Genomic DNA, 12,090 nt, shown 5'->3' with positions numbered 1-12,090 from the left:
CCTTAGGTAGCCTTCCCTGTCTTTCTGCTCGATGATCAAGCCTTTGTGTCCAGCTAGCTGCTTTCCAGGAGACCTCTCTCAAACGGAAGACTCCCAAAGAGGATATAAGGGTGTTGATTAGCCTGACGTCTAGACTAAGCTTGCTTCTAAATACAGCAGAATCTGAAGCAACATCTTGGGCTTTAAACATACGCCTGGTGGAAATCCTTGCTTAAAACTGAAATCTCCGGAAGAATGAATTTTTGACTGACCTAGATGTTGGTGAAGGATCCAGATTTTGAAATTCCTTTAGTCTTATGTTACAAATTCCAGCTCTCTTTCTCCATGTGAGGTAAACAAGAGGGTCTGAAGTTTGACTCAGTTCTTAAAACAGTACAGGGAAGAATGTTAATTCAGGTCAAAATCTGGGCTATTTGATTTTTACCATTCCAGCCTATGCCGTAGTTTCCCAATCAAGCCTCCAAGTCCAAGAACCACTTCAACGGGTGAAAAAAGGTTTTACCTAATTTTCTTCTTCTCCTACTTTGAAATGACCAACTATGTATCTTTTTTTTTTTTTTTTTTTTTTTTTGGTCTTATCAAAGGGGCCGCTGGGACAAAAGCACATCCAATTTTAAGTAAGCTTTAGTTAGCAGACTTAAAATTGATCATGCATTTTAGTTTCAGTAACTTGCAATTTCTACACACTTTGATAATTCACTTTAAAGAGCAAACTGTCTTTAATGACAAGGCTTAAAAGAGACGACCTTTCTGAACAAAATATGAAAGCTCCGAAGAGACTGCTCTTTTAAGGAAACTATGAATTCAAATGACCTTGTGTTCTGAAACTTTTCTCCAACCACGTTTGATGTTTTACCTTTGCTTTTTATTCTCAGAACGAAAGCTAAAACACCACTGCCTTCCGTGGTCGGGGATGCACTTCAGTAAGAGGGCTGTTAATTGTTAATTCAAACTCATAGTTTCTCCCGTCTGCACTTTCTCCGCAGACGCCTTTAATGAGGTTGCGCATGACGACGGGCATATGCCCGCTTCTGAGGAATCCACGGTTACTAGGTGACATTACAGGATAACGCCTGAATCCAGCAATTTCCCTCGAGTCACAGCCGATTCTTTTGTACAAACTGTGAAGCCAGTCGACCCATTCTCTGTCCCCGACCCCCACCCCTTCTCCTCGGACCTTTTTGCTCCATGGTGCCGCCGGATGGCTGCCCTCTGAGGAGTTGATTGTTGAGTGGGGAGGTTGCAACATCAGGGGTCAGACCCCTGAAAGGGCTCGCGCCTTGGTGACGCAGAAGTGGTAGGACTCCAACAAAACCGTGACACGGGCAGAGGAGGGACGCCTGGCCTGCGCGTTAACCTTCTCCCGCGCTCGACCCCACGGCTGGGTAAACATGCGCACCCACGGCTTTCCTTCCTACGGGTCGCTCCCAACGCCTTATCACCCCCCCCCCCCCCACCACCACGGACGGTCGCACGCACAGGTGGGTGACTCAGGTGCAGGAGCCAAGAACGACGACATGACATGGAACTGGATGAGGTACTTGGGATGAACAACCGATCTTCCACCAGATAAAAGCAGGGATGAAATCTTAGATGATTTTATAATAAGGCACAATGTTTATAATTCATTTCCTGAGCACTTGCGTGTCCTCCCAGTAGCCATTGATATGCCCGGGGCTCCGTTCAGGAAGGCTTTTAAAGGTGCCAAAGGCAATTTTTCTTTCCCTTCTTTTATCAGAGGACATTCCCCAAAACACGAGTGTCGGCCGCCCAGTCCTATCACACGCAACCAAACGGCCCTAAAGTTTCAGCGCGCTTACTCCCAGACTCATGCGACACGCATCAGAAGGGAAACAGGATCTGGGGAATGTCAAAGGTTCACCAGTGTTTGTGATTTCATAACCCTTGAAATAAGGAAAAGAAAGAATAGCAGGCAACTTTCCAAAACACCTACTGATATTTACTCATGGAAAACAAATATTCTTGAGTGGGAGTTCCAATTCCAGCAGACAATACAATTCACCAAGTATTTTCACTTCGGGCAGCTAATCACCTTACTCATGAAATCTGTTGAGCTGCAACCTGTTTTTCACCGTCTGTAGAGATGCACTTACAAATTAATCGTGTAGCCTTAATCTTTCCCTTTGGGGCGCTATATCACAGCCTGAGTACCCACTGTCCTCATTGGGTAGGTGGTTTTAAAAGCATCTGCTTCAATTTTGCTTTTTCCTGAACATTCTTCAAGCCGGTGCTATAATGTGTCATAAAGGCAAGGAAGGCCCGAGCTTTCGAAGGACAGGCGCCTCTATCCCACAGGAGGTGTCGGGACAGACGTCACCAGGCAGAGGTCATCTGGAGTGGGGAGGCAAGGGTTTGCACCGACGGCCGCGTCTATGCCGCCCCTGGCCTGGCTTTGGAAGTGGCGTGAAACCTGGTACTTCCTTGCCATGTCTGGTCCCAGTTACACTGCAGGGAAGGGAGACTAATCCTTGGACGGCAAACAGCAGAGATGAGCGTGGGGACATGCACGAGTTTTGAAAAAGCACACAGAAACGCTCCGCCCCGTCCTGTTACAGAGAACACGATGATCACGGCCCTGCCCGCCGTCCGGCTTTTCCGAGCTTCTCCGAGGGCCCACGGCGCACACCACGAGCGCCGAGAGAAGAACGAGCGTCCACCCACTGCAGTGCAAAATTGCCTCGGCAAACGGGGCTGACCATTCAGCATAGGACACACACCAATCAGCAATGACCAATTAGAATCAATGTGCTGATTGGCCAGTTGGGTGGAGACAAATTTCCAATCACGGGAACACCACCATATCCGCAGAGGAAAACGGGACCAATCACAGCTCATCTGCCACCACCTGCCACTGGCTTGCGTGTCCTTGGGACACACCCCTATGCTTTTAGGTTTTCTTAAAGAGCACCAATTAATAGGAAAACGAAAACCACCACCATAAAAAGAGAAAGCAGAAATAAAACCATGGCTACTACATAAAATTCTTACACCACTCTGATGTCCCAGGGTCAGACGACGCCAATGCGACAACTCCTTAAACTACTATCCGAGGACCCAACGATTTTTATTCTAAATAAATGAATGGATGTGATCTCCGACGGGACACAAGGTATTTTCCCCCAAAGTGCAGTTTGAGATAGTCAGGACTTTTTAGGGAAAAATACCAGGTACGGGTCATGTTTATTTTGGCAAATGAGGTGCAATAAAAAGTAGAAATAAAATTAATAAGTACAAAATATAATGTTTTAATAATATATGAACATGAACATGAGAATGATATAAGCATGTTAAAAACTGTGATACGATACTACAAACGTGATTTTGATCATATGGAACCGGTAAAATTCTATACAAAAGCATCAACAAGGCATATTACGAGAAATCATTTCTTTCCCCAATATACGCAATTCTCAGCACACGCTCAAACGCACGGGAATATGGAAATGTGAAATAAAAGAATGTTAAAAAAATAATAACTTAGGCAGATACAAATAAAACCACCCCAAAGCATATGAGTGATGCATGTGTTTATGATCTTAATTACATTTAAGTATTAAAAAATGCCATTGATCTCACAGTTTACAGTATCCAAGTCTTCAAACCTGCTGGAAGAAATCCACAGTGTGGCCTGGACAGTGACGTCCACTGCCCTCGCCCTGAGCTACACAGGTAAGCCTTCCTGCGGTTACCTGAAAATCAAAAGACTCCGTTAATGATTTTCTCCAGGTCTAATGGGCATGTCAACGATAAACGAGGTCCTAACTCGGGAGGGGCTGGATAGCAGTTAAAAAGGTATTTGATATCAAAATTTCATCATTTATGCCCAGAAAGGATCTGAGCCCATCTGTACCAGGCAACAGAATCTTTTGAAAGGTGAATGATTCACAAGGTCTTAACTTTTAATCCAATGCCAAATAAGTGCTTTGGCCTTTCACTGCACGAAAAGGAAGGTTGTCTGACTGACTTAGAGCAGGTTAATGTAATCTATGTCCGTGATGTCTCTCTGGGAACCCTGGACTAAAAAGGCAGCCTGCGAAGCACACGCTGAGGGTACTAAAGTCACGGTGTTGCCACACCACCAAGCTGTTTATCTATTTTGGGCTGGAGAACATCTGTAAGCAGCGCCAAACCTCCAGGGGATACGGGCCTTTGAAGATGTGGGCTACCAGGCTGAGGATTGCATCACCTCGCTATCTTAAAAGACAGTCTCCTTAACCCTGCAACTGGGCTTCAAGACAATGTCTTGTCGGGACTGTGCAGGGGAGGCCCAGACTTGTCAGGCACCTGCGCGTCCTCTCATTCTGCTCTGATCATGCTAAGCACAGTGATTATGAGAGGTGGGTGGCTCTTCCAAGATGGGCTATTTAATTTACAAAATCAGTATTTTTTCCCCAAAATTGATACTATGTGTAAGGATTTTAATAAAAACCCTACTGTCAACCCAGGAGACTCACAGGTGCCAGCAACAGAAACTAATCAGAAGGCCTTAAGAGAGTGGGCTGTACCTTCTGCCTTGGTATGTCGTCAGCTCTTCTTGAAGGACGGATGCTCTCTTCTGCAGAAAGTTAACCTAGAAAAAGACACCGTGTATGAGCAGAGGAGAATGTGGCTGAAAGGGCATTATTGGGGTGTAAATAACGTGGCTCCCTAGATAACAGGCAGAGGATTCGTTGAATGTCAGTGTTGTACTTGTCACCTTTGCTCACACAGCATCCTTCTTGAAAATCCATCCGAGCCTAGAGAATCCATCGGATCTCCTTACTGTGGAGCCATCTTGGTCTGGCCCCAGCCCGTCCCTGGGACCCCATCTCATCCTCCCCACCATCACCACTTTGTACACCATGTCCTCCCGGCTCCTTTGCCCTTTGGCATGGGCCATTTTCTCTCTTTGGAATGCCTGGCTAACCATCTTCCGTTTATCCTCCACTGTCACCTCTCCTACTGACTTCCTGGACGCCTCCCCAACCGCTCCCCGCCTCCTAGGCAAAGTCAGGGCCCCTCCTCTGGCCTCCTACTCCTGCGCTCCATTATTAGTACTTCTTGAACTGCCTTGGGGTTATTTGTTTTCAAATAACTGGAGAGCTCTTCTGGAACAAGGAGGATGTTTCTTCATCTCTGTGTCCCCAGCTTCTTTCAGGGGGCTGGGTGGGATGCTGGTGTTCACCAGCATGTGACGAATGAAAGAGGGAGGAGAAAGAAAAGTACTGTCTTCTGGAAACCTCAGTCCATCCTGGGGAGTCCCTGAGGTTGGAGAGGCAATGCTGGTAGTGGAAAGAGCCCAAGCCAGAGTTGGGCCAGCTTGGATTCAAGTCCTGGCTTGGCATTGAAGGCTCTAGGGAAGTTACTTGAGCTCTTGATGCCTCATCTGGGAAATGGGACTGATGGCAGCTGCTTCCCAAGGTTAGGAGGAGGCCGTGATAAGCCCAGTAGAAGCCGCATAGCACATTCTCGTAAATTAGATCTTCACAGTGTGGTGTTTTGGGAAGCATACATTTCTATATAGTATTAAAGATCCCTGTATTGGGTATGACTTCAAAAGCACCTTACACAAGCAAATAGAAGCGGTTTGGGGGTAACTTCTACTCTGGCTCCATGTAATCCAGTCAGCGGCATTCCATCATTTCAGAATTGTTTACCTTTGCCACTTCTGAACGGAAACCATGGCAACGGTTGATTCTGAAGCCTAGTTAGGCAAGAGAACACAGCTGGCAGAACAGCAAATGTGCTTGCGTGAGAGGATGTGGGTCCATATCCACGGGGTCCCCGTCGGTTTCGCTTACTTATGATACCACCCCGGTTTTCACTCCAGCCCATTGCTCAAATGACCCACAGGACGATTGATAATGTTGACAGATGCAAGGATTACGCCGATTCGGCCTCCCTTCCCCCACCCCGCTTTGCAATCGGAATCCCAGCAATTTTCAGAAAATACAGGCACCTGTGCTTTCAAACTAAATCTGCACACTCCCCGGCCGGCGACTCCCCTGCGCAGCTGCCAGTGCTGAGGCCCTCACGCAGCTGGCAGCCCTCTCTTTCTGGGTCAACATCCGGTTTTCCGAGGCTGAAGTGGCTTTTATTACAGCGAAATGATGTGAATGATAACAGAAGCCCCGCAGGTGGCTATCACGTTTCTTTTCTTGGTTCTTTTCTTCTAAAAAAAAAACCCAGTCCTCTGAAGGTGCCAGGTCCTCCACTGCTGACCCCACGGAAGCTCTCCCACAAAGTTAATGGGTAAACCACGATGCAAGGGGGAGATTTAACCCTTTCTGCGCTAATGCTTTCCTGCAGTACTTAGGATTATAGGCAGCAGCGGAGGCAGGAGCAGAGCCAACCGTAGTCCACGGAATGATAAATGATGGAATGAACATTCATCTTCAGAGAAGAGGCTTTGGATGGAGGGGAGTACACACGGGGCGGCCGACATTGGCTGCCCGCACTTTGTCCTGCACATGCTAAAGAGCGTATGCGAATATCATCAAATCCTACCCGTTCGTAAATCAATTTATTGAGCACCTACTATGTGGCAGGCACTGTTCTTGGCACAGAAAACCAAGACCGCTTTCCTAGAAAAAAGTATGATTTCCTTTTTTTTAAAGTTTCTTTCTTTCTTTCTTTTTTTTAAGATTTTATTTATTTATTTGACAGACAAAGATCACAAGTAGGCAGAGAGGCAGGGAGAGAGAGAGGAGGGGGGGAAGCGGGCTCCCTGCTGAGCAGAGAGCCTGATGCGGGGCTCGGTCCTAGGACCCTGAGATCATGACCTGAGCCGAAGGCAGAGGCTTTAACCCACTGAACCACCCAGGTGCCCCCTTTTTAAATTTCTTAACAGAGACATGATTTGCAAATATTTTCCCCTATGCCATGGTTTGTCTCTTCAGTTTCTGAATGCTGTCTTTTGAAGTATAAAGTTTTAACTTTTAGCAACGTTCAGTTCATCTGTTTTTTTCTTCTGCTGCTTGTGTTCTTGGTGTCACAGCTAAAAAAATAACTCCCACCTAACCTAAGGCGCAGAGTCACTCCTTGATCTAAGAAGACTTCTTAGAGTTTTCTTCAAAGAGTTTTGTAGTTTTTTAGCTCTTGCATTTAGGTCTGTGACCCGTTTTGCGCTCACTTGTTGAATTATCTGATCATCCCAGTGTTTTTCTTTCCATTTTCCCTCAGTCTTGGAACATTGGGAAACCAACTGACCAAAAAAAAAAAAAAAAAAAATCTAAAATATTTATTTTTAATATATCTATTATATCTTTCTATCTCTATCTCTATCTATCTATCTATGAAAGGTTCCCCCTGAACCTCAGTTCTGTTTCATTGATCTCTGTGTCTATCCTTTTGTCAATATCACACTGTTTTGATTACGACAGCCTTGTAGTGACTTTTGAAATTGGGAAGCACGAGCCCTCCAAATTCATTCTTATTTTTTCAAGATGGTTTTGGCTACTCTGGGTCCTAGCTATTATTTTTCATCCATCTCAGTCATATGAGGATTCCTAGACATATAAAGGGAACATGACTGTTTTAGGGGAAAAGTACGTTTTAGGTTCCTAAGTGCATTCGAAATGGGAATGTGTAGATTCTTTCCCAGGTTAGACAGACTAGCAGTAGATCGGATGTCAGACCAATAGATCAGACTAGCAATAGACCAGATTCTAGAAGTACCTGGAGAAAACTGATGCTGGAAGTTGTGAAATAATTTTTTTTTTTAAAGATTTTATTTATTTATTTGACAGAGAGAGATCACAAGTAGGCAGAGAGGCAGGCAGAGAGAGAGGAGGAAGCAGGCTCCCTGCTGAGCAGAGAGCCCGATTCGGGGCTCGATCCCAGGACCCTGAGATCATGACCTGAGCCGAAGGCAGCGGCTTAACCCACTGAGCCACCCAGGCTCCCCTGGAAGTTGTGAAATAATTTTAAGCATCTACATTTATACCCATCGCCTCTCTCACACTATATTTCATAACCTGTACCAAGAACTACACATTTTGGCATGAAATATTTAACTGAATTGTTTGAATACCCTGTCATCATCTTGCTTGGGATTTAAAATGCATCTTGTTGTGTCTAAAAACCGTACAGAACACACCAGAATAAAAATACTAATTTAACCATGGTTTCTGTTTCTCTGCCCTTTTGCACAGTCAGGAATCCCCCACTGTGCCAAGCGATGGCATTTGAGGCCTGGTACCAAGAGGAGCAAGGGGGAGCTGTATGGGAATGTGCGCTGTAAATGAGGGAAAGTAACCATAACTGAACACTTCAATTTCACGGGAGCTCATAAGAAAGTCTTATTGAGACAATGAGTTCCAAAACTAGTAAGAAAAACTTTAAAAAAAGAAATCCAAACAGGGGCGCCTGGGTGACTCAGTCGGTTAAGTGTCTGCCTTCAGCTCTGGTCATGATCCCAGGGTCCTGGGATTGAGCCCCACATCCCATCGGGGTCCCTACTCAATACAGGGGTCGGGGGGTGGGGTTCTGCTTCTCCCTCTGCCCCTCCCCCAGCTCATGCTCGCTCACTCTCTCCAACAAATAAAATCTTTTAAAAAAACCCAAACAAAAACCAATTCATCCTCAGTTGTACCTTATGTTATGTATGTTACTACATTAATTTCTGGCATCAATTCAGAATTAAGCTTATTTGTGAGTCTGTTTTCAGTATATACACACCACCTGAACCCTGAGGAAACACCTTGATTCTAGGAATTACCTGAGACTTCAGGGAGGAAATGGTGTCTTCCAGTTCTTGTCTTAGAGACGCTGGCATCAACCCTTTGAATTTGGTTTCATATTCTTGTCGTATATAGGTTATCTAAAGTGAAAAAAAAATGACAGCTTACCAATTCTTCCACAAAAATGATTGTTTTACATTTAAAATAGTAAATAATAGTATCTATTTATCACAAAGGTAAGTTTGCTGCATGTGGCCAATAAAGACAAAACAACAGGAGACAGAGTTACAAACTGGAAAGGCACCGGTCTGCCCTTGCGAGTCTGGGAAACACCTGTATTCCTTGAAAATCCCTCTTAATACAATTTTCAGCACGTGATAAGTAAAACACCTATTGTCTCCTCACCACTCGTGATATCACACTACACTGACCTTTTCCTGATCAGGATGTGGCTTACGGTCATGATGTGCTGTGATCTGAGGACAACTCATGCTATGTTGTTGTTTTGACTAAGACACTCCCTCCAACTGGCTAGGTATGTGGGTGCCTGAGAGAACAGACAGGACAATGAGGACAGGAATAAAGAAGAATCTGTGCAGCTGTGCCTCCAAGAGTCCTCAACGCAGGTGGACCCAACGGTCTTGCCACCGTGAGGGTCTTTGGCTCCTGGCCTTCCCTCTCCCTCCAGAACGCAGTCAAGGCTGGGCTCAGTTAACTGACGGATCCCTGGGCTGGTAAAGCAGAGTTTGGTGGCTCACGCATTCATCTCCCTAAAAGCGAGGAAGGCAGAAGCAAGGAAGGCAGAAGAAAGGTCTTTGAAGGGCTATGTCTGTGCAGGAGGGAGAGATACATGAGTGTGAGTGTGTGTGTGTGTGTGTGTGTGTGTGTGCGCGTGCGTGTGTGTGTCTTGGTGTCTTTCTCCTGTTGATTTCTCTTCCTCCTAATCTGAGATGCAACAGAATTTTAAAAAGCTATTGCATGTAACTTAACCAAATATTAAAGCAGAATTGCACAGTATTCCATAAATGATTCATCGGACACATCTGGAAATAAGGTAACATACTATGAAAATATGTGCAACTGAGCTCAGTTAGACAAGTCTGTGCATTGATTTACTGAGGATAATTTAAAATGATCAGCCTTTAATTCCCAACTTTTCTTAGACTAAACTGAATTAAGAAATGTGTTCTAACAGTTCATTTCATTATCCACTAAAATCCCACTGCAAATGTTCTAGAATATGATTTTTCAATTTTTGGCAAAGTGTTTCTTGACATATGTTATAATCTTGTGATTTACACCTAAAAGGAAAAAGAGAAATAATGAAACAGGATCTCTCCCCATGATGTAATATTTGATTTTTCCCACCTTCTCTTCTTGGACTCAAGTTCAATAGCTAGATCAAAATGAAAGGCACATGCAAAGCAAAATATATGCTTTATAAACCAGATTTTAAGGGCAACATTTGCTGAGGGTCCTCAAGCTACTATGTTGACTAGATTTTTCTATTGTTCAACATTGGCTCTGAAATTTTGAGCTACTACTCCTTCAAAAGGGACTCGTGTGTGCTGACTGTCTTGTATCCTTTTTTGGTTGGAGTATCTTCCCACTGTCTGCACATTTGTAAGACCACTGAGCTGGGTATAATAATGCGCAGCCCCACTTCCTTTCCCTGAGGACTTTGGTGACTTTCTTTGCAATGTCCTCTGGCTTCATGTGTTCCTATGAAGTCTGAAGGTGGCTGGGTTGTTTGCTGTAGTGAAGGTGTCTTTCTTTCTCTGCTTGGATGCCCATGTGATTTTCTTTTTCCTCGATTCAGGAGCTCCACTGGGGTATGTTTTGGTTCTAATGATGACCACTTTTCTTGGGACATTGTGTGTGCCATTTCCATCTTTTCTTGGGGCCGTCTTCCCTCAGTTTTAAGTACTTTGGTGGTGAAGGCCAAGCCCTTAGCTTCTGTTAATTCTCATAGTTTCTCTTGACTCCCTTGTCCCTGCTTCACTTTTCATATCTGATGGCTTCCTCCTACTGAGGGCTGGGCCACAGATAGCAGAGAGCAAACCTGTGAGCAGTGAGCAAACCTGCCCTTTGATCACCCAGTCGCATCACTTTTCAATTCAGTAGGCTCTATTTTCTAACCTTTTATGAGGACCTGGGCATTTCCACTTCCTGTCAATTACTCCTTTCTTTTTATGATTTCAATGAATCTGAGTAAACTTAAATGAGCTCTTGGAAAATCTGAAGTGACCTCACTTATGAATGAGACTATCGACCAGGAAAATATTACTACCCTGAATCTTTAAACCCATATCCTGAATTTGAAAATCATTATACCAAGCAGAATCCTGTTACCTTAATAAAGTCATGGAAAACTTTAATCTGTTTTGCTCTATTTATAAGGTCAATAATGTTACTACCAGCAAACATTTATGGAGTACTTCTGATGTGCTGGATCCAATCCTAAGTGCTTTAATAAGTGTGAATCCTTCTGACACCCCAGCGAGGTAAACACAGAGAGGCGGGAGAGTCATGATGGGAACTCAAGGAGTCTAACAACTGTCAAGCACACATTCTTAGCCACATGCCCTGCTGTTTCTCAAATAACCTTTTCAAATATTGAGATGTTTCCAGCCCCAAAGGAAAAGGACACCACAGACACAACCGATTAAAGAACTTTCATCCATTACACACTGGTGCTCTCCCCAGTAGAACAGAGGCCGAGGAAGGGGGCGGGTGCATGACTGTCCTTCCAGACGTCCATCTGTTCTTTGCTTTTTTTTTTTTTTTTGATGACTACAATAACAACCATGACAATAATAATTCATTCCTCATACTCTCCCATTGGTTTAAAATTTTAACTGAAGACTAATTTAAAATAATCTCTACAAATGCAATGCACATATTGCCCTAAACTAGAGGTTCCATAAATCCCCACAGAAGCACAGTTTTAAGGTCCAGCCAGTGAAGGCTGTATCTAAGTTCATCACATGGCAAAACGAGAAAGAGGAAGGAAAGGATTAGCTTATATTCCTTCATATCACTTTGGACTCCTGCTACTATTTTTCTATCCCCACCTTTGACCCGGGATGTGTTTGAGGGGGAATATTGAGGGGGTGATAATACTTATCTATAGACTAATCAGTCTATGAACTGCCAAACACGCCAATCTCCCTTCATCTTCCTGCCTTCCCACATTTCCCTTGTGGTCTGAATGTGGCCTTACAACAGATCAAGGAGCCAGAGGAAGCCAAACTGATTGGAGCAAAGGGTTTGATGGACGTACAATTCCTTTAACTACGGGAAATGAAAGTTCTTATATATAAATCTATCTTATTATTAGGTTTGAATATTCAAATTTTCATTAGCATACACTGTCCAATTATACTAGTGAGGGCGGTATTAGTTTATT

General features: G+C 44.3%; 1 protein-coding gene across 15 annotated transcripts in view; it reads right to left on the bottom strand.

Annotated features, from left to right (window-relative positions):
• Positions 1-3,246: 3,246 nt before the first annotated feature.
• The window catches only part of CEP112 (centrosomal protein 112), a 416,468-nt gene continuing 407,624 nt past the window's right edge, over positions 3,247-12,090 (bottom strand). For all 15 annotated transcript variants that reach the window (XM_082706657.1, XM_082706651.1, XM_082706642.1 and 12 more), the window contains 3 exons: positions 8,720-8,821; positions 4,527-4,591; positions 3,247-3,710 (listed from right to left, as the gene is read on the bottom strand). In XM_082706657.1, the coding sequence (XP_082562783.1) occupies positions 3,707-3,710; positions 4,527-4,591; positions 8,720-8,821 (171 nt within the window). In that variant the 3' untranslated portion in view covers positions 3,247-3,706. The remainder of the gene's footprint in view (positions 3,711-4,526; positions 4,592-8,719; positions 8,822-12,090) is intronic.

The sequence above is a fragment of the Mustela nivalis genome, assembly GCF_964662115.1.
Source record: "Mustela nivalis genome assembly, chromosome: 17".
NCBI lineage: Eukaryota > Metazoa > Chordata > Mammalia > Carnivora > Mustelidae > Mustela > Mustela nivalis.
This window is presented reverse-complemented; position numbering and strand designations above follow the sequence as displayed.